Source organism: Branchiostoma floridae, chromosome 13 (genome assembly GCF_000003815.2).
Source record: "Branchiostoma floridae strain S238N-H82 chromosome 13, Bfl_VNyyK, whole genome shotgun sequence".
Lineage (NCBI taxonomy): Eukaryota > Metazoa > Chordata > Leptocardii > Amphioxiformes > Branchiostomatidae > Branchiostoma > Branchiostoma floridae.
In genome coordinates, this window is record NC_049991.1 from 47,444 (window position 1) to 73,322 (window position 25,879).

General features: G+C 40.2%; 1 protein-coding gene across 6 annotated transcripts in view; it reads right to left on the reverse strand.

Annotated features, from left to right (window-relative positions):
* Positions 1-2,792: 2,792 nt before the first annotated feature.
* Positions 2,793-25,879, reverse strand: part of LOC118429254 (WD repeat-containing protein on Y chromosome-like) — a 48,811-nt gene continuing 25,724 nt past the window's right edge. For 5 of the 6 annotated variants that reach the window (XM_035839722.1, XM_035839725.1, XM_035839724.1 and 2 more), the window contains 20 exons: positions 22,370-22,432; positions 21,823-22,048; positions 21,508-21,554; positions 21,235-21,372; positions 19,920-20,108; positions 18,654-18,845; positions 17,130-17,289; positions 16,577-16,674; positions 16,119-16,283; positions 12,311-12,463; positions 11,652-11,836; positions 9,677-9,796; positions 9,081-9,214; positions 7,612-7,763; positions 7,297-7,467; positions 6,955-7,001; positions 6,347-6,637; positions 5,311-5,422; positions 3,681-3,827; positions 2,793-3,420 (listed from right to left, as the gene is read on the reverse strand). In XM_035839722.1, the coding sequence (XP_035695615.1) occupies positions 3,169-3,420; positions 3,681-3,827; positions 5,311-5,422; positions 6,347-6,637; positions 6,955-7,001; positions 7,297-7,467; positions 7,612-7,763; positions 9,081-9,214; positions 9,677-9,796; positions 11,652-11,836; positions 12,311-12,463; positions 16,119-16,283; positions 16,577-16,674; positions 17,130-17,289; positions 18,654-18,845; positions 19,920-20,108; positions 21,235-21,372; positions 21,508-21,554; positions 21,823-22,048; positions 22,370-22,432 (3,042 nt within the window). In that variant the 3' untranslated portion in view covers positions 2,793-3,168. The remainder of the gene's footprint in view (positions 3,421-3,680; positions 3,828-5,310; positions 5,423-6,346; positions 6,638-6,954; positions 7,002-7,296; positions 7,468-7,611; positions 7,764-9,080; positions 9,215-9,676; positions 9,797-11,651; positions 11,837-12,310; positions 12,464-16,118; positions 16,284-16,576; positions 16,675-17,129; positions 17,290-18,653; positions 18,846-19,919; positions 20,109-21,234; positions 21,373-21,507; positions 21,555-21,822; positions 22,049-22,369; positions 22,433-25,879) is intronic. The other variant, XM_035839723.1, reaches the window with a different exon arrangement.

The window sequence follows — 25,879 nt, forward strand, 5'->3', positions numbered from 1 at the left end:
GATTGGACTGCAGTTTTGATCTTTCGATTCCTTACTATGGGACCTTTCCAACCATACCAAGCTTGCCAGGCCGGAACTTAAAGCCTAAGCTACAATTGCGTTATAAAGTCCCTACCCGGTACCGTGACAGATGGTGTTTCCAAAAGGTAGCTAGAGGTTGCGCCCAAATAGAGTTCTGTATACTCAAGAATATCTCGACAAGGAAGTATCGGATTGGACTGCGGTTTTCATCTTTCGATTTCTTACTAACGGACCTTTCCTAACCATACCAAGCTTGCTAGGCCGGAACTTAAAGCCTAAACTACAATTGCGGTGATAAAGTCCCTACCCGGTACCGTGACAGGTGGTGTTTCCAAAAGGTAGCTAGTTGTTGCGCCCAAATAGAGTCCGTATACTCAAGAATATCTCAACAAGGAAGTGTCAAATTGGACTTCAATTTTGATCTTTCGATTCCTCATCTCGAGAGAGATAAGACCATTTTTGCAAGTTTGCCAGGCCGGAACTTAAACTCTAAGGTACAATCGCAGTCTTATCTCCTACCCTGTGCCCTGACGGGCGGCGTTTCCAAAAGATCGCTAGCGGTTATGCCCAAATAGACTACGTATACTCAAGAATATCTCGACAAGGACGTATCGGAATATTTTGCAGTTTGCATCTTTCTATTCCTTGCTATGCGACCTTTCCATCCATACCAAGTTTGCCAGGCCGGAACTTGAACTCTACGCTACAATCGCAGTCTTAAATCCCTACCCGGTGCCGTGACAGGCGGTTTTCCAAAAGATAGCTAGCGGTTGCGCCCAAATAGACTCCGTATACTCAAGAATATTTCGACCAGGACGTATCGGAATATTTTGCGGTATGCATTTTTCTATTCCTTTACATGCGATCTTTCCAACCATACCAAGTTTGCCAGGCCGGAACTTGAACACTAAGCTACAATCGCAGTCTTAACTCTCTACCGGTGCAGTGACGGGTGGTGTTTCCAAAAGATAGCTAGCGGTTGCGCCCAAATAGACTCCGTATACTCAAGGATATCTCGACAAGGACGTATCGGAAGATTTTGCAGTTTTCATCTTTCTATTCCTTGCTAAGGGACCTTTCCAACCATACCAAGTTTGCCAATATCCCACTAGAGGGCGCAGCGAGATGAGAGGCTGAGAATTTCTTAGGGTATGAATGGGGGGATCTTGGTGGCCTGACGTGATAGCCAGGCCAGGGGCCCAGCCCAGCTTTTTGACTGGTGCCACCAGTGTTTGATCATTACAGACATACGTTGTACATGCAAATGTATGCTCTTGCCCATCAAAATACGCATGTATGTTTCTTTTAAAGCTCCATTAGTGAGGAAATTTATTCTCAGCAAAGATGATCTTCAATAAAAACAATTAAAAAAAACATCATTCAGAACCAGCTATAAATACTTTTATTGGTTTCATCATATTATTGAAAGGGAAATATGTTGGTAACAATATCACAAACAAGAATCAAAGTCAAAGAATTTAGCTTGCTTTGTACAACTCTGTAAACATCCTTGGCACTTTGTAACATTAAATATAATTGAAACTACAAAGATTCAGAGGGTACTAAGTGTCTTAAAAATGAACCACGTACAATGAAAAATGTATGGTGCATTATAATACATTATTTGTAAGTTGAAATTCAATTAAGTCAGCTGACAGTTTAGTGTGTCATCTATCTACATATGCTTGTAAAATGTTTGCATTGTGGTGACATTATAATTATAGAAATCACGACCAGTTGGAAACATTCTTTTAGTGAGATAGAATTACATAACAACTAGAGTTCAGCGACCTCATACCTCCATGAAAATTTAGAGCTTTCGTAAATTTCAGGCAATTGACCAACACATTAACATAATTCATGCATGGTGTTGTTCATCATTGACTAACGTACGCATGTCACAATTATAAAATTCCCATTATTGATCATAAAGCGGTTTTGAATTTTTACATAAACTATGCAAATAAGTTCATTACCATATTTGGTATATGCTTATATTCCACCTATCATAATTAACATGTGTTACGTGTATTGAGGTCCAGTTATTGAAAACAATGGAACTATACAATTTCCTCATAAATTATGCAAATTAAGTCCTCATTTGCATAACATGCATATCATTATGAACATATTTGCCAAAGCTACCTGCATGCCTAAAATGCAGGCAATCCGTTGTTCCTTTCTGCAGTTATCCGCTTTGGAGTGTCTTGACAAAAACGCCCCTGCAGTTCCACAATTAAATGTCAGGGGACTGAAACTTGCCCCACTTTTTCATGATGCTAAAAGCTATCTACCACTTAAATGTCACGACCATATCACGTCAGTGACAAGACATACATTGAAAAAACTGCTATGATAGAATATTCTCATTAATTATGCAAATGCATTCCTGATTTGCATAATTAGTATCTTATCTTGTACAACATTGTCTAAGGTACCTACATACCAAAAATCATGAAAATCCGTTGTTCCCTTCTTGAGTTATCCTCGTCAGAAGTTTTTGACAAAAATGCCCCTGCTATCCCCAAACTAGACGCTAGGGGGCCCAAACTTATGTCATTTCTTCCTGAGCACAAGAGCTATCTAACGCTTAAAAATCGTGACCATAGCATGTTCAGAACACCGAGATAGCAAAGCCAGAATTTGCGCTGCAGTACCAAGGGGAGTTGCTAGGGGGCCCAAAATCTAATCATTTCCAGCTTTCGTCACACACTACCAACACACCAAGTATGAAACCAATCCACCCAGCCGTTCTTGAGTTATCTTGTTTACACACACACACACACACAAACGCGGGGTAAAATATAACCTCCATGACATTTCATGGAGGTAATTACAATCAACACCGGCAGGAGTTCAATGTAAGATCACTGTTACTTGTCACAATGATACTCCAATGTTATATACAGTAAAGTCTTATATACTTAAGGTACTTAAATACTTAAAGTACTTAAATACTCCAATGTTATATACAGTAAAGTCAACATCAGAGAATGTACACTTTATATTACATTTAACCATTGCAGCCAATTAAAGCTGTGCGTTATGCCAAAGGGCTTGTGCGCAAGCCAAACATTACAGATACATGTGGAAGGGAAAACCAGAGTGTAAATAGATCATTATAATTATCATCTTCAATCCTTTTTATTACTTCATGCTCTTAATAGCAGGCAACTTGTTAAGTTTGTTTAGCGATGCAACCTTCCGTCCAGCAGTCCACTTCTTACTACCCTGAGAAACCGATGACCTGTCCACGGACTCAAAGTCATTGTCCTCTGGTACGGGGGTCACAGCGAGAGGAAGGTCACCCAGCTCCGACTCTGTGGTGGCGGCCATTCCCCGGCTTACCATGCGAGGGCTCATGGGCAGACTGGAGGGGAGGTAAACCTGCTGCAACTCCTGTTGGTGCATCAAGGATGAAAACTTGTCAATCGTAATTCCAATTACAAATACTTGTGACTTTAATGTATATTATTGAGTGCTGCATTTAACAAGAACTGGGGAAAATTGGGATCAGCAGGTAATCATACAATTAACATACACCTCAGGTCTCTGAGGGGGACTGGCCCATTAGACACCTCTGACACTCAACAGATTTCATCTGGGTATTGCTATTGTAAGATCAGAAATCAATTATCATATCATTGATCTGTACTTACAGGCATGGATAAAGCCTGGAAAGGGGAGCATTGGGTACCGAGAGGTGCCGTGGCCTTGACATTGATGTCTCCATAGTGACTCCTCCGCTCCTGACGGGTGAAGATCTTTCGATGAAGATTCTCTTCCACGCGATGACCTAACAGCGTCTGTGTGGATGATGAGCTTGTTATTGACAAACAGTGTAAAACATGGGATTTAGGAGAATTCTTGCACACAACCAGGTTAAACTTACTTATTTACGTTTTGTTGTCTATCTGACACTTTCCTCATAGCTTCTGACTGGAGTTCTGCTTCTCGCCGCTATATGTAGCCAATGTAGGTGGCGCTTTTAACGTAAGCAAGTTTAATCTGGTTGTGTACATGTATAAGAATTCTCCTATATCCTATATTCTACCAACCTGATGAAACTATTTACGGGAGTGTAAAACATGTAACGCAACTTCCGGTTTTGCTATCTCGTGTTCAGAACAAGCTATGGTTACGAGTTTTAAATGTTAGATAGCTCTTCTACTCAGAAAGAAGGGACATAAGTTTCGGCCCACTAGCAACTAGTTTTGGGATAGCAAGGGCATTTTTGTCAAAAACTTCTGAAGAGCATAACTCAAGAAAGGAACAATGGATTTTTATGATTTTTGGTATGTAGGTACCTTAGACAATGTTCTACAAACTAAATATTAGTTATGCAAAATAGGAGTACATTTGCATGATTAATGAGAGTATTCTATCATAGCAGTTTTTTCTATGTATCTCTTGTGTCAGACAGGATATGGTCTTGACATTTGGGTGGTAGATAGCCTTCGGTGTCAAAGTGGGGCAAGTTTCAGCCCCTTAACATTTAATTTTGGAATTGCAGGGGCGTTTTTGTAAAAATATTACAAAGAGGATAACTGCAGAAGGGGAAACGGACTTTTTCGTCATCGCTCTAGACATGCAGGTAGCTTAGGCATAGATGTTCATTATTATGATATACATGTTATGCAGATAAGAACTCAATTTGCATAATTAATTGTTTTCAATAACTGGACTTCAATAAATGTAACATGTAAATTATGATTGATGGAACATAAGCGGATACATAATATATGCAAAAATTGCAAAACCGTTTAATCTTATACTTGTGACAAGTGTACGTTAGTCAATGATGAACATCAACATGCAAAAATCATGTAAATCTGTAAGTCATTTGTATAAAAGCTCTAAATATTTCATGTCGGTATGAAGTCACCAAACTCTAGTTCTTTTTGTTTTGTGTAAGCCCTTAGACTCCACTTTTACCCCAGCATTTTTTTCAATTTTGTTTTGCCTGTTTCAAATTTTTGGAATGCTACACAGGAATTTTTAAATGCTATTATTTTGGGCTCCTGTAATAAAATCATTGAAGCTACCAAAAGCTACTTTTAGGTTTACTGTCAAAGAGAAAAAGTTAGGCCTAAAAACTTTAAACCTACATTGTACATGTAGATCAGCATTTGTCAAGCATTTGTAGCTCTTCAAGTCACATACCAACTAACCAACATACCACAGACAACATTCCAAGATAAATATTCTCTCATGGGAGGTGATATAACAGCTTTATAACACTATTTTGAAGGAGGAGATGATTTCTGAACACAAGATGAGAGTCCAGACCATTGGCATGACGAAGGATTGGGATCTGGTCATGTACTTCAAGGTGCTGAAGGTGTGGGCGCGGCCCCGCAGGCCTCGCACTGCAATGTCATCACTCTGACTGGTCAGTAATCTGAGGAAAATAAATCACAGACAATTGCACATTGGCTTTGGTGGTGGGCTAATGCAATGGACCGATCCTGAAGCCCTGCCCCCTGTTCGATCATGTTCTATTTTGAACACCTCCGTCGGTTGTCGGACAGAACTGGCCGCCGCCATTTAGCTGATAAAAACGACTGACTTCTGTTTAGCTTTTTGGGCAATGAAATCTTCTCAGACCGGGCCAAAAAAAAGCGCTGCTGCCTTCTTTGTTTAAGGCCACATCCACTGGATACACTGTCCTTTGAGGAGGGGGCGAACATAGCTGCGGCAAGGGCGTTATAATTTCAGTCAAAGAAGAAGCGGGAGGCGCTCCATAGCATTACCTTGTTGGTGGGAAGGAGTGCCCGGTTTCTGACATGTGGTCGGTGCATGTGGAAACCAAGGTACCTATATCTGAGACAAGGTTTCTACTGCATTTGCTGCATGCAGAACAGCTGCATGAATGCTAATGACAAAAACGAAATTAAGAAGAAAGCAGCTCGGTCACTTGCAGAGAGGGAGCTTGTATTACAAGCAAACTAATAGGACCCTTCTACAAAGTCTGCTAGTGCAAAGTCCAGTGTCTTATACATACCCTGCTTTACATGTGCATCCTACCCAACAATAATGTAAAGCTATGCAATGGCTCTCCCTCCCAAAACAATCGGTGTAATCGGTGGGTGAAGTAGTCAACAATGAATAGCATAGCATTTTTCTTCGACCATTTCTGTACCCACTGGGGCTGTTTTTGACGGAGGTGTTCGAAATAGAATATGGGGTTCTATCTGGTTCTATTTGTTTGATATGGCGTTCGATCAGGATCGGTCCATTGTTGTTAGTTTATGATAGCCATTATATATACCAATCAAGAAAATGTGCCACAATGAGTCAACATTGGTATGCTGAAATGCTGAACCTTTTGATTGGCTGTGCTGTGGCAGGTACTCCTCTGGACACAGGCAAGACTGGCAGCTGGGCCACAGCATCCCCCTCCTCTTCAGCCTCTCTATCTTCCCCATCAACAAACATCAGCTCTGCCTCCAGTGGTTCATTCTCCTCAGGAGTAGTGTCAGAAGCTTCAGCTGCTTGTCCTAGGTTGTCAGAGTCATGTTTGTCACCACTGACTTGTTGAGCAGCAGGGTCTGATGCAGAGTCGTCATCCTGTCGGGGTGATGTGTGTTCTGTGTCAGCTGTCAGCCAAGGGTTGCTGTTGGAATGTAACATTACATCCTCGTTGAGTGTGACAGTCAATCAGTGGATTGAAGCCAAACATCTACGTAAACAATGCAAACAATGTAACTTGAGGGAAAGCTACTAGTACCAGGCAAGTAGTGACGAGCCAGTTTCCAATACATTTTTCTTTGGACAATGCCATGTTTTAAGGAAAATAATTATCAGAGTCTAAAGCAATCAAAACAAACCATGTAACCATGAAGGACGTTTTGGGAAGCATGTTTCACATGAATGTTAGACTGAATGTCCATTGCAACCAACAGTGCCTATAACACAGTCGTGACAACTCACTTTGGATACTCATAAGTCGAAGGTCTCTTCAAGTTCCATTTCTTCTCCTGGAGGCAGAAAGAACACATCCTTCGTTAATGGTGATGCATGTACAGCAAACATGCTTTCAGGTTCTGTCTGGGAAACGTGATGGGGCCATGACAGGTGTCCAAACTGCAGGATCTCCCTACATCAGGCTTCATGTCATTTTGTATGGAACACAATATATAGTGTGACTTTCTGCTTACCTTGAGATTGTAAAATACTTAATTAAGCTTACAACCGCATAGAAAACTTGTCCAGGGGTAAGTTGTAAATAAATCTGACCAATGTAAACCAAACCTGAGAACTTGTGATTGGTACCTGTCCAAATGTGCCAACATATTGTCCCTCTATGGTCCACAGCCGTGCTGTCTTGTCGGTCCCTGCACTCACAACAAACGGGCGCACCTCGTGGTCTACATACTCCACACTGACTATAGCACTGTGGTGGGCCCGCCAGTAAGCTAACCGCGGGGGGCGAGACTTAACTCTCTGAGGAAAGAGGCAAATGAAGTATTCTCAATGATCTACTTTCTTTCATTTCTTTGTAATCCTGTTTGACAGGATTAGGATATCTGGTAACCCCAACATGTACAAAAAACATGAATCAAGTGTGGTTAATTGATAATGACATACCCTCATGTTGTCTCTCATCTTGACACAGTATTCAGTGATGTCCCAAACAGCAATGTAGCCCATGGTGTCCCCAGTAACAAGTACATTATTGTCAGGGCTGGAGGCCAGGCCCAACACTGACTCCTCCTCTATGTCTGGTGCATAGAAATAACCTGGAACATTGAACACATACTGTTTAGATCTGTAATGTTACTGCAAATTGACTTCACAGTGGCTGCACGCTAGAGGTGGGTGCCGATACAAACCATTTTTCTTGTTGGACCGGTTTTAAAAAATGGATCTGAAAAAAACCAATGGACTGAAGTTTGGACCGATTAGAAAATGAACAGATTATATCAGCAGGCATTCACACGTTTTTGGGATTATCAGATCCAATACTAACAAGAACGAATTGAAGATGATTCAGTCTATACTTCTGGACCTGTACCTGATCCTCTGGACCTGAACCAGACCTGTACCTGAATCATCTTCAATTTATTGTATCCTGGATGACTAATCTTCCCAAACGTAACAAGAACGAAGTAGTCATTTCTACCAAGTATCTACAGTCAAACTTGGTCAAGTTCACAGAGGTAGTTAATGTTGTTTAAATGAAGATACTAGAAGTATTCAAAAAGACAGTGGGAGACTGACCAAAATGTGGCAAAATAGATCAATGCTTTGGGTATTGACAATTCACAAGTTTTCACAGACAATTAGTTCCAGGTGCAGGTCCGGACCTGGACCTGATCCTCTGGACCTGAACCCGACCTGTACCTGAAGTTTCTGTTCCGGTACCCACCCCTACTGCATGCCGCCATTGTCTATCAATTACACTGTTGAAAATTGGCTAGTACATCAGAGTCCAGAATATGGAAGATTTTACAAGTATCCACATTCCATCAACTGGAAAGCTTTGTCAACAATACAGAAATAGTAGACCTTCAGTCTACTAAGATTCACTTTTGGCACCAGATTTGTAGCATTATAGGAGTAAGAAACAGGGAGAAGATTAATCAAAGTCCTCATCATTTGTTTGAACATCCTATAGCAACACATAACAGCTGTGTGTGGACTGAAGGTGTTCAGCACCAAGGACTGGGCTAACTTTGTATCTATCAGAGGTGTTTACATTGCTATGTGAACAGTGTATGTGGAAGAAAACATTGCATGTCATGGCTACTGTTGTATGGCTTCAACCCTTAAGGGAGAACATGATATGAAAATGTTATTTCCTCTGCACAGCTGGCTTATTAATGTCTGAAACAAGCCATGGAAAATGGAGTGTTTGTGGTGGTTTTGAGTTAGTGCCATACACTGTAGTCACATACTGTAATGGAAAAATGTTCAGATCAGTTTTGAATTTGCGGTGAAGCTGGCACTGCAAAAACCATGAACATGAGCCCACAGCAAACATTTCTGCATTTACAGTACATGCAATGCTGTACATGTGAATGATATCAACAATGTAAGAAGAGTTACTGACTAACCCATGTGATGTTTGGTGCCATAGATGCACCACCAGTTGATGGTCCCAGCCTCACTGCTGATGAGGAGGGCACAGTCTGACGGCCGGCCAGCTGCTCGCTTGGGCAGGAACAGCAGCTGGTCCACAGGTGTGGGGCTACAAGGCAATCAATATGCAACAATGTCATCTGCAAAAATATGCATAATTTTTCAAAGAAATCTTCAAGAAATGTTTACATGACATTCTATACATTAACTGGTTAGTTTTCAAAACTTCTGGATGATGAATACATGTATAGGTACTACAACATCCCAAGCTAAAGAAGACCATGCTGCAATGACATACTACAGACTCTGTAACAATAATGATGTTTAATGTCTTTAAAAGTCTGTGTGCAGATCAATTGTTGAATGGCAATTAGAATGTTGACTTCCATAATCACTAATGAACTGCTGAATGTCCAGATCTGATATAGATTTTGATATTGCAATGACAAATGCAGTTTTCTTTCATGGTGTGATGTCAATTGAGCAGTAACTCATTCTGTAAAAGATTGGAAAACGTTTATCAGAAGCTCAAATTACAAGGTCTAATTACATGTAGCATGGATGGACCCACCCTTTGCTGTGTCTTGATCGTTTCCTTCTTTTCTCCTGCGGTTGCTGAAGGTCCTGCATGTCCTGAGAGGAGAGACTTTCTGCAGCTGACCCAGGAAGTCTGCTTTGTACTCTTCGACTGCTAAAGGAAAATACATTCCTTTTGTTGACATTTGCTTTGATTGAAAATCTAGATATGCTGGGGAGATCCTCACTGTATTTTTGGACACTCAGGCAGCAGTACAGGTCTGACTTCTAAATGAATTTCAGTTCTGACATGTATCACGTTACTGACCTCTATTTGCTGGAAGGAGATACATGTACAACTTAGTCATCAACATCCCACATTGTACATTCCCACCAACGATAACAAAAGTTCTACAAGCACATACCTTTGACAAATAATCATGCCTTTATTCAAGACTTAAAGGTTTCATTCATGTATTTCTAAAGAGTACCTAGTCCAAAACCAAACATCTGCATGAACATGTGTTTGCAGCAGTTGGAAGTTCCATTTTATCCGGGTAGTGTTAAATAAATATACATATATACATAGATGCTGCAGTACCGTATGGAAAGCATTCTCAAACTTGACTTTCCTTTCTACAACAGGTACCTCTCAAGTTCACACCTTCTCAAGTTATGCTCTTGACAGAATACAGACTCACACCATAGCTGAAAACATAACCATCTTGACAAAGCACCCTCACGCTCAGGGTTGACAATTGCGGCAAAGCCTAACAATATCACCCCTGACAACTCAGCCACAGAATTCGGTTATTAGGGGCGCCTTGCTTATGAATATTAATGAGCTTGCCTGATTTGTCGCAGGCCAATCAGCGACCGGATTGCAAGTTTCGAACAAACAGCGTACGCATGGTACGGCGCGGCGTGCACAAAGATCTGTTTATCTTTGCGTGACAGTTATGTTTTTTTTTTCATATGCTAGGTCGGTATATGTTGATGCCATGGTTACCTATACCCACAGAACCGACAACTGTTAAATTTGGTACCTAAATAAAGACGTCTGGATGCTGAAAGAACTGTGAAACGTTATGCCGGTACTGTTATCTTGCTCTTGAATATTAAGGACTGTCTTATATGGCGCCTTTCCGAGCTTTTGACAACAAAAAGCCATCTCTCTGATGGGCTGACAGTTGGTTAGAAGCCATGCTCCTAATAACCGAATTCTGTGGCTGAGTTGTCAGGGGTGATATCGTTAGGCTTTGCCGCGATTGTCAACCCTGAGTGTGAGGGTATGACAAAGGTGAAAAGGGAAGAGAAAAAGGAAATGGACAGAAAAGAAAAAACATAGCTTAAACACAGCTGTGCAAGGAAATTTTCACAACCTGATTGATAAGTTTACATGATATGTGTACTCTGATGTTTACTTAACCTATATTTGTAAAGCTGTCTGTTTTTGTGACCTAAATAAGTTTAGCTAGTGTCCCCAAAATCAGTTCTTACCTTAAAATGCAGGGGATTTTAAACTTATTAATTATTTAAATTATGTAAATAAGCACCTGATTAACATAATTAGCATTTCAAGATATAAATCATTACACTTGGTATCTACATACCAAATATCATGACAATCCACCAACCCTTTTCTGAGTTATTAATTCTGTTTCAAAGTCTACAACAAAATCAGCCTCCTCCTACAACAAATAGGAGGCCCATTATTTTTGACCTTCCTTTTCCTAACCCCTACAAATGTACCTGCCCACCAAATATCATGCAAAACCATCTGCAACATCTTAAGTTATGCTGTCTGCAAACGGACATACACCATCCTGACGAAAAATGCTACCCCAACCATTTTCGAACTCGACCTTTCTTTCCGCAACCGCTACTCAAAGACCAAATATCATGAAAATCCATACTTAGCTTCTCGAGTCATATGCTGTTGACCTACATATAGTGACACAACATCTTGCCATAACCAAAAACATAACCTTCTTGGCAAAGGTAATAATATTTGGTGGGTGGAGTCTCACTTTCTGCTGTGATGTCCCTTCTGCAGCCTGAGGAAGATTTTCTGTGTCTCCATGCTCCAGACAATCAGGTCCCCATCAAAACTGGCAGTGGCCAGCAGGTTGGGTGGACAGTGTGCCACAGACAGGATGTCATCGCTGTGTGCCTGTCCCCCCTTCCAGCTGGTGTTTGCTGTCACATACATGTTCTACATGTACAAGATAGAAATGTATGTATAATGTCATAACGTCACTATCTCTCCATCTCTCTCAAGAAGAGAAGTTTTTATTCACAGACACACACATATAACGTTATATATCAAACTTCTCTTCATGTATATATAACTTCTCTAAACCTCCATAGCTTCACACATAGTCAAAAAAAATCGCAGAAACATCAGATGTAATAAAGCTGCGTCAGGTATCCTAAGTGTAGCCTTTGCTCAACATTCCTCACTAACAATGAGGTAGTGACCTTCAAATACATACAGCTCCATCTGCAGTGCAATTAAGCAATATGGTCACCTTCTTACTTTAAGAAAAGGTAATAAAGTTTCAAAATAAGATATCATGAAAACATAACTCATTAAGGGCACAAGTGAAGAATTTCAAGTTCCCATGTGAAGTATAATTATTAGTACAGAGAATGAACACTCATAGTAACCAATGGTAATGTAGCTTACATCTGCCTCACTGTCATCATACAGAACAATCTTCCTGCTCCAGCCCACGGACAAGATGACCTTTGGACTATCCAGAGGGATGACACCAGTGACCTCTGCCTCTCCAACACCCTCCAACTTGTGCAGGTTGTGACCGTTTTGAAAGTTCCAGATCTAAGAATGGAAACCATGACAAAGTGTTCAGCACCATGGACAGCACAGTTAGAATGTACAGATAGGACCAGTGAGTGTACAGAACCAGTCCTTTACAAGTTGGGTAAATGAGAATATGGAGATTGAGTTCCTTAGGAATTCTACAAATTCAATAAGGTCATGTATGCTATTTAGGGAAAAGTGTGGTCCAGTGGCAGTCATTATGATTTGCAAGGTAACAACTGACTGACGAAAGACAGAAGATAATGCTGACTGAAACATCTGACCATTTCCAACTGTCATCTAGTTGCTGAGTAACTGTTACGTTGCAGAAGTCATAATAGTTGGGAGACAGCTTCAAACAACATTTGCAGTCATTCTTGAACTAGTTTAATTGTAATATCCAATACAAAAAGTGGACCCACCCAAATTTTTTACTGTGGAGCACCAGTCTTTGTCAAGGAATGAACAATCCACGGCTGGCATGGTGCCACATTATGCAGATATAACACGTGACTCAGTGAGAAGTGGATCCACTGACTGGTGATGTTCAGTCAAAAATTTTGTTTCAACAGTTTTAACTGTAATATCCAACACAAAAATTTGTTCAAGAATGACTCCTACCAACACAGATTTACTTTCAAGCTAACATTTGCAGTCACATGTGCAAAGGTTAGGTGTGAGGGGGCTAACATCATCTTTATTGATATGCAAATGCAACACATTTAAAATCAACATACAAGATGAATTTAAAAGAAGAAAAAAACCTAGGCTGACCCCTTAATCATAATAGTAAAAATTCTGGAGGGCGCAAGCCGCAAGGTAAAACTTAATGTGTGCATCCGACTTTTGATACATACTGTATTGCACTTAACATTACATAACGACCTTGGCATGTTCAGCACTGTTGATTTTACAAGAATATTGTACTTAAACAAAAGTTATCTGCTAGAAAACAACCCAGATGGGGACTCCCACACTGGGGATCTATACAGTTGATCTATAATTACGATGTAGGTATACTTCTTCTTAGCCTTTTTTGTCTACTGCTGCTTGGGTGTTTTGTTCAATTGAAAAAGAGTCAAGTTCTGCTGAGCTGAGTTTTGTATGGTAATGTCAGGTACAAGGGGTGTAGGTAGGATGTCCGTGCTGTGATGTGTGTCCCTTCCTCAAGATGTTCAGGACTCAGATCACACTGTATGGTAACCGGCGGATCAGACATTCAGTACCATCCTTGCAGAGTGGTAACCAGTTCCTTAAGCACACTGTTGTATCTGGCTGTCAGTGCCACTGGACAGGCATTGAGGACATGGCAAAGTGTCTGGTGGCCTTGACACAATGGGCACTTTGTTGAGAGCAGCTTTCCCCAGCAGACTAAGTTGTCCCATGTAGGTAACCAGTTCGTCATCCAGTTCGAAGCGAAATCGAACACTCCCCTCGGGGCATTCACCAGGGAACTTCTCCATCTGATGTCAGTTTTTCTACTTCCATTAGTTCCTCCATTTTCCTTGTACTTTGAGAGTACTACTGTGTTCCTCAATTTTACTGTCACTGTCCCTTTGCAAGTGGGCATTGATTTCTTGGCACAATTTCTTCTTTGTTTATTGGGAGTTTGCTTGGTCATTAGTGTCATCATTTAGGGCAGGAAGATCAACAACTGACATGATCTTCTCCCTACGTCAATTGCATAGACCTTACTAAAGCATTCGATTTATGTGAGCAGGAAAGGCTTGTTTGAACTTCTGAAGAAGATCGGCTGCCCACCAAAACTTGAGTAGCATGGTGTTTTCTTTTCACACTGACATGAAAGGGACAGTATTGTTTGATGGATCCTGTTCAGACTCTTTCTCCATGAAGAGCGGCGTAAAACATGGTTGTGTACTAGCACCAACAATCTTTGGGATTTTCTTATCCATACTGTTGTCGCACGCCTTTGACACATCCACAGACGGAGTTTATCTGCATACAAGGTTTGACGGGAAGCTGTTTGCGTACTGAGTGTCCTACAGTACGGGAGTGAGGCGTGGAACACATACATACGACAGATTAAACGCTAAATGTGGTGTCTCTGGCGCATCTTAGGACTTACCTGGAGGGACAAGGTACCAAACCGTGTCATCCTGGAACGAGCAAAAGTGCAGAGTATCTATTCCATCCTCAGCCAACGCTGTCTTTGCTGGCTGGGACATGTTAGGCATATGGAGGATGGAAGGATCCCTAAGGATGTACTTTATGGCGGACTAGCCATTGGCTCCAGGGCTGTTGGTCGTCCAGCACTACGCCTTAAAGGCACATGCAAAAGAGACATGAAGGCATGCAGCATTTCTCCTGAAACCTGGGAAGCGCAGGCTGAGGACAGAGCTGCCTGGCGCACAGTTGTGCACAGCGGTGTGTTGAACGCCGACAGGAAAAGGGGAGTAGTGGCAGAGGAGAAGCAGAAAGAAGAAAGACTGTAGCAGCAAACGCACTCCCAGCTGGACAACACATGTGTACAGAGTGCAATAGAGTCTGCAGATCATGGAGTGGGCTCCTGAGCCACCTCAGAAGCCACAACAGAAGTCAACCTCCCTGAGGCGCACTGACGGTCTACTAAGACCAGACTGCCAAAGAGAAGAAAGAGTGTCATCATCACACTGTGTTGCTAAGCTTTGTTCGGTGATGGTAAAGCATTCCATCGCACCTGTAGATTTTCATGTTAATGGTCTCTTTCAATCTTCGTGTTGAGGGCATTTGTGATGCTGTCATCATCTGACGTTAGAACAGTTGTCATTACGTTGGCGTATTGTTGCGTTCATGATGATTCCATGCTGTGTGTATGATTGTCTCCTTCAGGATGTCAGGAGACAGGACCTGATGAGCTGGTGTGTTTTGCCAAAGGGCGGTTATACCGACTATATAGATACAGATGACCCGCTAGCAGAAACGTAGCCGCCCAAGAACTTGACGGGGGATGTGATTACATGTATATTATCCATAGGATCTGATTGAGGAAGACATGTTCTTGGCTGCATATGCTGAGGGTTTTACATTTTTTTGGCATTTCTTCGGCAGTGTCAGGTGGAAGCTTCAGAGGTGGTGGTCAAGTGTGTTGGCAATCCGCTACACTGATCTTGACCTACGGTCATACGGTAAGTGCCAGGTCATCAGTGAATGCAAAGGGCAGGTGAGTTATGTGTCTTAGCTAATACTAGTAGCCATGTGATTCCTAAGTGCACAAGTATTCCATAGTAAGATTGATGACCGACAGGAAGATCGCTACGGACAGCATATCCCCCTGGAATGTTCTAACTCTCAGCTTGAAGGGGTCCGAAGAGAAGTTGGGCCATCTCACTTGAGCACTTGATTACTGTAGAATGCCTTTATGAAGTTGCATACGTGACCTCTGTAGCGATAAGTGGCTCATGTCACGCGGTACAGAAGCGTTCTGTAGGTCCAGCTATGCCACATGAACTGTCCTTTTTTCGGATCTGGCATTTCTTATGATTTCATTGAGTACTAAATGAGCGATCAACACAGCCCGATACTCCTTCCAGGAATTCTTTTTTGATTCCACTGTAATTCAGTGTAATATAACCAGCTGCTGCCATGTCAAGTGGTTGCAAAGCTACTATGTTATGCCGAAGGGTGGTTACACGGGCTATATTGATACATATAGAGACGTATATGAGAAGCTCACCTTGATTGTTCCATCCCTGGCCCCAGTGATGAGTCTTCGTAGGGAGGTGTCAAAGGTCATACATGTGATCTCCTCATCGCCGTGAGCGTTAGTGAACATGATGGACTTGTTTCCTGTTTCAATGTCCCACACTGCCACAGTAGAGTCGTCACTTCCTGTCACTACCTATAGGTCACATGACATCACATTCATCCTGACCTTACATAGGGTCATTGTTTCTTTATGACTGACTGGACTTCATTCAGCCCAGTGTACTACTGTAACAATAAATAAAAGTGGATACATTTTTTTATGTATACCATAATACAGGCTATAATTCCAGACTCAAGATGCATTAAATCTCAGAGTAGGAGTGTGGTCCCTTTGCAACAATCGTACATGGTATAGTAGAAAAACATACTTGCTTTCCCTCCCTCAACCTAAAGACAATAAAAAGTTTAAACAAAATGGAAACCAACCTGATGGTAATGTGGATTGTAGATTGCTGTACAGAGAGGAGCATTGTGGGTAGTGGGCAAAGTACTCTTGACTTTCTTTACACCCAGCTTAAGTTGACCTGGACAGACGAGCATCATGCATGAAAATAAAACTAGTATGAGCCAGAAAAGGTTTGCATAATTCATTTGGATTTTCGACTTTGCCCCTTGCAGATTGGCCATGCCCTTATAAGGTCTTATAAAGAAGAAGTGATTGAATTTGACTTTCTAGCATTGTCACTTTGCAGGATAACTTTTGAAAATGATAAGAAAACACAGACAATAAAAAAGCAGGAACTGTGGTCAGGGCTGTCAATTCTGGTCCTCCTTACAGTGTACATGAAATCTGCAAAGACATCCCTTTTCATTCAAGTAACAGGAAAGAATTCGAAGTGGGTATCTAACGTTAACTCTTAGCAGAGTGGGACGGCTCCTGAATCTGACCCGCACACCTTTGGACAAAGCTACAAAACACATGCTATCATCCCTCTTAAAGTTTAGTTTATATCACTAATAGTTTGTAATGTTACCATACCTATATAGTCTTGACATGTCAGGAGAAGTGTGTTTTTGCTGAGAACCAGACATAGTGGGAATGCTCCATACTCCGGGACACGTCCATTCACCAGGCAAGGGAACTTCAGAACAACCGTCTGGAGGCAGGAGTGATCCTTCACATCCCATACTTTCAACATCTGTCAATCACAAACAAAACCATTCAAATCACTACTGTTCAACATCAAGACCCAGTTATAGATAATACATGACACCCCTATTGTACAATAGAGCAGAAAAAAGTGCTTTTCAATTTAGATCTTTTTAAAAAATCTTTAACGGGAGGGGGCCATACTTCGACACCCGTTCTAAGTGGATGCGCAATGGCTTTTGTCAATGTACATTTTACAGTGAACTCACCAAAAACAAGTTAAGATCTTGTATGCATCTATATAACTGTTATTGAAGCTGTACAGATATATATTTCATTTAACAGTAGCGTTCCACACTGTACTTTGACAGCGCACGAAACTTACGGCAGGTTTTCGGCTTGCGTCCTAGCAGAACGTTCCAACACAAAAAAGGGGTCCAAACTCCGACATAGTAACAACCAGACCATCGCCGTGTATTTTTAAACAACTTATGCAAATAGAATAGCACTAAAAGTCTTCATTATAATTTTTTGGTACCAAATATGGGTCATATTTTGTCTTACGCGACTTATTCAAATACGGTGTGTTAAAACGTTTACCTCTCACGGTGAGACCAACTTGCCGCAAAACGGCAGCGCATTGTTACGTTGGACTGTGATGGCATTTTCGCTTTTCGGCTTCCTTGATTGCCTTTTCATCCTGTCTTTTGGCAGCAGCAATGGCTACAGGATTTTTTAGTCGGTAGGGATCGATTTTTCTTGAATGTTTGTCGCTCGACGGACGGGTTGACTGAGTTCAACGTGCTGAGCATCACTCGCCCGCCTTCGTGCGTGATAGTAAAATGGCGGGGCCCCGACTGCGTGAACATTGTGGCATCATTTTAGCTCCGTTTATCCAACCCAGTTAAAGGCCGAACAGAACACAGGTATTATTTTTCGGAAGGCTAATAAACATCATTTCTATGTGTGGTGGTATTTTTTCACATGTCGTATTTTACGAAGAATAATTCAAGAGTTTCCCGGGCCATGGTCTCGATAGGTTCGCTCGTCAACTTGCACGGAAGGCGTCAAATTTGTGCAAGTTTTTCAATCGTTATCTGTGGGACATGCTAACTTCGACACATACCCCATTTTTGTAGTTATTTACAACAAGGTTTAGTCTACAGCTAGTGTACTTCTCATGTGCAGGCATCTATGCATTTCTCCGCAACAATGATTTTTAAAACCTGTCGAAATTTGGACCCCTGTCGAAGTATGGCCCCCTCCCGTTAACCATTCCAACAATATCAGTACTCAATATTTTATTTTTAGTTACCACTTTATTGATAAGCTCAACATTATGCAATCTAAAATAAAAAGGATAAACACAGCCTACAAATTTATCCTGGCCTACACATGAGCTAACAGACTCACAGCATCCTTGGAGTAACTGAAGACTTGGTTCATGGGTTCAAACAGCTTTACATCAATAATGGTGGTGTGGTGCCCACTGAGTACTGTGATGGGTTTGCTGGTGACGTAGGGGTTCCATAAGCGAACCCTGTGGTCAGAGCTGCCTGTGACGATGATGTTCATGTGTTTATTGTAGTCAAAACACTCCACACCCTGAAAATGGTATAACACACGATTATAACTATTATCACTCAAAAGTTTGAAGTATGTTTCAAGTATGTCCAACAAGCCAACACATATAATTATTACAAACATATAACACATTTTTGTTATTTTTTTACAATTATGTATACTGTTGCTTCATGTTGTTTGCAATTAGCCTGTGGGCATAAACTTGCATTAAAGATATTATTATAATAACACCTTATCACACATTGTATGTAACTGCCATCAGTCTTTCTTTTTTGGGACAAAGCTTCTCATTTGATGGTATTGTGATCATTCCAACATCTTCCATTGGTCCATGCTTACGTAGTACCTGTACTGACGGAGTGCAAGCCTTAGTAATTTATGCAGAAGCTTTGGCATCGACAGTGTAATTTGCTGAATAGGTAACATTACAAAGTTAGAGTTCTTCATTTGTAAAATTTACAGGACCGTAGGACCATTGGCGATGACATAAGTTTTTTTTAATCTGAGTGATGACTGTTGCTTCATGTTGTTTGCAATTAGCCTGTGGGCATAAACTTGCATTAAAGATATTATTATAATAACACCTTATCACACATTGTATGTAACTGCCATCAGTCTTTCTTTTTTGGGACAAAGCTTCTCATTTGATGGTATTGTGATCATTCCAACATCTTCCATTGGTCCATGCTTACGTAGTACCTGTACTGACGGAGTGCAAGCCTTAGTTAAATTTATGCAGAAGCTTTGGCATCGACAGTGTAATTTGCTGAATAGGTAACATTACAAAGTTAGAGTTCTTCATTTGTAAAATTTACAGGACCGTAGGACCATTGGCGATGACATAAGTTTTTTGGATCACTTCTACTGGAATCTAAAAAAAGAAGAAAAAACACAGAGAACAACCTACATGTAACGTTACCAACCTTATTTTTTTCAGGACCGTAACAGGAAACACAACATGTTTTTCTCTTAAGCCTTACAAACCTTCTCCCAATAAGAGCATGTAAAAGTCATCACAAGTATCACTTTAAGTAAGTACAGAACTCTACTTCAATCTAGCCTTGTGTGTATGGAATACCATTTGACAATCCTTACCTTGGAAACTTTGAAAACATAAGTCTTCTTCTTGCGTGAAATGTCCATCATCACCACAGAACTACTGTGGCTGCCACTAGAGGACAAAACCACATCATTGTGGGGACAGTACAGGATCTGTCTGATCCCCTCAGGATGGATGCTGTCCAGGACAACTAGCTGCACATATTTGGAGTGTTGGGGTAATTCCTGAAATACATCACAACCTGAATTTCTGTCAGACTCTGTACATATCTATTACTAATGTCACTGATGAAATCTACTTTCAAATGATAATTATAGGGGTACCAGTACGAAACTGGTATTTCTTGCTGGAACATTAAAAAAATTGACTACAAAATGCAGAGTGGTTTTTGGCTTGATTAGAAAATGAACAGTTGTAATAATCATGTGTCATATGCAGAGTGGCATTTGAAAATACTTGTATGTGACTTGTAACCATAAACAGTCACACAACTCTCATACACATGTAGATGAGGAATAAGGCTGTACAAAGCATTATGAATTTCTACAAAACCAAGATATTAAACGTTTTGTAACATCATCATTTCCTTTTTGCATATCAGTTGCTATAAGCAGGGCTAAGATTCATTGATTTCTTCCAGACGCTTTGATTGACATCCATCACTATTCTTCAGTGTCATGATGCACTAGAATGAAGTCTGAGAACAACTCAATATGATTACATCTAACTAGTTGAACATGCCAAAGTGCAAATGTCACTCATATGCAAATCAACTTTGTATAGTTCCTATGGTAATACAACACCATAGGAACTGTTAGCATTGTATAGATGGAATTGTATTTAAATATTTTTTACCTGGATATTTAATCTCCCAGAAACTCAGTGCTTTTTTTTCTTTTACCTTTCAAGGACAGATTATATGCTTGGTGTGTGTGAGCTTTTCCTAATGTCAGGTAACAGTGGATAAAAGCAACTTTCACTGGTGCATTTAGTTTGGCTGGTCTGAGAGTACCTGCACGACACATTTACATGGCATTGCACAAATTTGCATATGCATGTGGTATTTTGAGCCCTGTTAAGGAATGATGCTTGTGAATTGAAAACAAGAGCATATTATTTCAATGTATAATTTCCACAGGATTTGTAGCACTCACAGAGACATGTACTACTGCCCCACTCTCACACATATTGTATAATCCCGGTACATGTGTACTACACTCTACTTTTGACTCCTGAGTACCCACCCGGGCCGCCCCTAATCGAGCACACATCTAGCAGTACACGTTGCCTTAACACAGGTAAACTGTCCACATGTAACTGTAACGTTACAAGTATAAGCATGTTACTTACAGGAAGATAAATTTTTTGGACTCCTTCATCATGTGAGAATGGCCTCTCAAACTGGCCAGACTGTGGAGTTTTGAAGTACAGCAGATTTATACATCCACTTTCATCTCCATACAGAAGGCAGGCCCTTGTGTTGGGGTTCTAAATAACAAAATTCAATACATCTCATGACGAATTCAGCTCTTCCAAAGCCATATATATAGAGGCAAGATTTCAAAAGAGCTTTAAAAGAGCAAAAATTGATTAAAAAGTAAGAAATAACTGATGAAAAGATACCTTTCGATCATAATGGTAGTCAAAACAAGTTGGAACATCTGCTAACCCTGGAGAAATAAACATTTAAAATCCTTCATTCAGTGTGTTGGAATATTAGTCAGTCCTTTGGAATGTTATTTTGGGACTTTGAAAACTCAGACCAAATTACAACAGAAATAGAAAATACACTGAATTACAGCAGGTTCTAATCTGAAAATAAGTCTGCTAGCATACAAATTTATGCCACGTCATAGACATTGGAAGATGCACACGTTAGTCAAAAGCCCTTTTATGTCAATTAAAAGTATCATCAATGCCAATAATTTCCTTGCTTACCATATAAGTGAAATTCCTCAAAATATGAACTGGTAGATATGTCAAAGAAATGGAGGTCTCGACTTGTAGTGGCTATGACAATCTTGTTCATGTTTGGGAGGTAGATGGCATCTGTAACCCATGCTTTGAACTGTCGTTTCCCGTTCCTTCCTTCATCACCCTCTCCGGGTAATTCATATGTTTTTAACAGGCGAACAGATGTGTCCCAAACCCCTATCACACCCTCCTGCAAATGTTGATATTAGTGTGATTATAAGAATATCCTGACATAACAGCAATAGCACAAAGTTTTATCAAAACCTTTAAATAAGAAGTTTTATCCAATAATAAATGGCAATGCACAAATAGCTGAGTGTATATTTGTACAATGAGAATATCATTATAAATATAATAAGTTCTGTCAACTAACAACAGAAAATACAATTATCATTTTACATTTGAATGCAACCATTATGCTTATATATACAACGTACCAGCATGCAATTATGCATGCAGATATCAGCAGATTCTTCAATTCTATAATAACATTTGAAGGAAAATCTCTCACCTTGCTAAAGCTGACATATCTACTGGGATTCTCAATATAGATAAGTTTGGTGGTGGGCTCTTGCTGTAACAACAGTAAAAAAGAGACATACAGATGGTCAGTAAGTAGTAACATGTATAATTTGAAGGCATTGCTCTGCCTTGCCTGGTCTTTACAAACTTTTTTAATAGGATGTCTTTCAGTTCAAAACTCACTTTAATGTTTTACACTTTGAAGTTTGAAATTCTGAGTATATTTTCCAAAATGTCATGATTCTGTGATAATTCATCTAAAGAATAATTGGTCTGAAGAGCAGGGTTGGACAAGTTCTTTTTAAAATTCACAGTCCTATCAGGCAAGTTCATAAAAAATCTAGTACTTGCACAAGCCAAATTTTCACTTGCCCAAAATTCAAATGAAATTTTTCTAATGTCATTTCACTTTCATCAATAGAATTTCTTTGTTATTGGCTATATTTTCCTGTGTTGATCAATGCTTGATGCAATGACAAGTTAAACAATTATTAAGGCAACAATCATATTGGTGCACTGGACTTCAAAATTTTAAGGACTTTCATGTGCATTGATAGCATTCAAGTTACAACATCCTGCTAACCACACTAGTGAGACACAACAAAAACAGTTTGGACTGCCTGGTTCAACTGTATTACCAACTAGAGTTCGGGGACCTCATACCTCCATGAAATATTTATTGCTTTTTTGTGGATGGTATGTATGTTTATAGTCGGTTGTATTTGAGAGTAATGGTTATAAATGTTATGGGAAAGTAGTGGTGTATTTATTTAATGACACAGAGGATGTCCATCTGATTAGTAATTATTAAAATGTGACACTTAATTGTGTAATGTGCGTTTAAGAGGTCGACAGCATATGGTAGCGTGGTGTTCCTTAAGCTTGATGTTTGGCATTTAAACTGTCTAAGGTTGTCAGCATTATTGAGGTTCGACTATGTGCCTCAGAGCGGTGTGGTGGGAGGAAACTCAGAAAGAAGAAGGGATGTGGCCAACTTGTCAGATGGTGATTTGATTTTCCACCAATATGTCATAACATCAGCTGTTCACACGGTACAAAAATGAGATGCACACTTTCCTCTGATAGCCCTACATCAACTGTAAGATGAATACTTGGCGCCAACCCCGTCTGCTAAAAAACAAGTACCATTGGCTACGAAAGAGACCCATAAAACTTCTGACACCCAACCCATCTAAGATGAGAGGACCTAATGGCATTTTAATCACCATGTCACTCAAATCAGCAGTACAGTATGTGAGACATCCATACCTGTTATTAAAGCATTACCGTTAAATGTACCTCAACTTCTTACAAGTATACTTACGCTTCACATCTCCAAGATATCCTAAGCAGACATAAATAAAACTAATTATCATATTAAAAAAACTCGGGGTTCCCCAAACAGCTGTCATACAAATCACCTCACTATCTGCTTGGAGCTAAGCCCATTAACAAACACTTAAAGCACGATGCCTGTTCCAATATATCGCAGATATAGGGGGGATTTCTGATATTATTACATCGATTATAACGACAGATACGGCGCCCAAAATCACATCGATTCGAGCTTTCATCACAGCCCACCAACACAACAAGTATGAAACCAATCCATCTAGCCGTTCTTGAGTAATCATCTACACAGACAGAGACACATAACAGAAAATATAACCTCCATGACATTTCATGGAGGTAACTACTGTGCCAACTGTTACAAATATTTCAAACAGTCCTAAGCAGACATAAATAAAACTACTGGGGGTTCCCCAAACAGCTGTCACCTCACTATCTGCTTGCAGCTTAGCCCATTAACAAACACATACAGCACGATGCCTGTACCAATATATCTCAAATATAGGGGTGATTTCGATATTATTACATCAATTATAACGACAGATACGGCTCCCAAGATCTCATCGATTCGAGCTTTCATCACACCCCACCAACACAACAAGTATGAAACCAATCCATCCAGCCGTTCTTGAGTAATCATCTACACAGACAGAGACACATAACAGAAAATATAGCCTCCATTCCATGACATTTCATGGAGGTAATTAAGAAGATACATGTAACAGTTGCAACATGCTTTTTGTCATTTTCTGTAACTAGTGTAAGTACATGACATCCACTCTCCCTGGTCTTGCAGGTGAACTTTTTTACAATACATGCGTTAAACTAAACAAGTGCTTTTAAAAAAGCTGGCATTTTGCCAATGTTTGCGTGTGTGAACGTTTTTTTCTAGTTATTAGAATGTCATATAAATAGAACAGAGTAACTAAACCTGATATTGGCGCATGGAGAGATTCACATATGTGCCTGAACAGCAGATCTAGACGCCACCTGTTAAAATTTGCGTGAACTGCAGCAAATTTCACTACACATTGCCTGTTTTTGAGTGAGCTCTGTTGCGGGGCATTTTTAAGTTTTTTTTTTTAATACTTATTTCTATTCGGCAAAAAAACGAAGCGGCGAATCTGTTAACCAAAGAAATAAATTGGTGTGGCCAAATGGATGTAAAAATTAGTATTTTAATGGATGTAAAAAAGAAAAAAAAAAGTTGAAAAAAATCTACCTCCCCGGATTCGAACCGGGTGCATTGGTTTAGAATGCGTAAACTTTACCACTGCGCTAGTGCGAACATGTTGAAGAAATGCCTGTTTTAACAGGTATACAAATGTTTGGCATGGATTGAACAGGTCCGTTCATCTCAACATCACAACGGCGACTACACTGGCTAGAAGGCATTTTGCGACTGCAAGTCGCAAAATGAAAAAAAACTGAAATGAACGGGTGACATAGGCATCAAACTACCAGACTCAATGAGAATAACATATCTTTTCTGACAGTCAGACTCAGGGGTTGGCACTGACTGCAAAGCTGGGAATTCTTCCTAGAACTAGAACTGTAGGATCACCTTCAATTTACTTCAAAGGAAATAGTGTTTGTGCTTTTCTGACCACCACTTGTAAAGAAATTGATGCAGACATGGTTGGTTCTGCTGCTTGGGATATTTCACTGGTAGCATGAGCAGTCACTTTACTGAGAAGAAAAAAAAAACACCTTAAATTGTCAATAAAAATGAACAAAAATATAATATTATAAACTTCATTTACATGTCTATTAAATCTATGGAAATGACAATAACATAATCATAATACCGCCAAATAAATCAGCGATGAATTTAAGGAGATCTACTTGTGCAGCAACAGTAATTTTCGAGGTATGCACACTTCAGACATCCACATTTTCAAAAAGGCTTCAATAAACGGTGCATTCGAAGACAACAAGGCCAAAAGTTTTCAGTTCCCTTTCATGATCAGTCGTGGGACAAACACACTGTTGTTCATCGCCAGATTTGTAGATTATAATCACACGTGCTCACGGCACAAGACGAGCATGATTCAACACCAATCTAAATGAATTTTTGTTGATGACCTACAACTCGTGTAAAAGTGAACAACAGTTGCATTATCGCCCAGATCTACGGCTGAATGGGTCA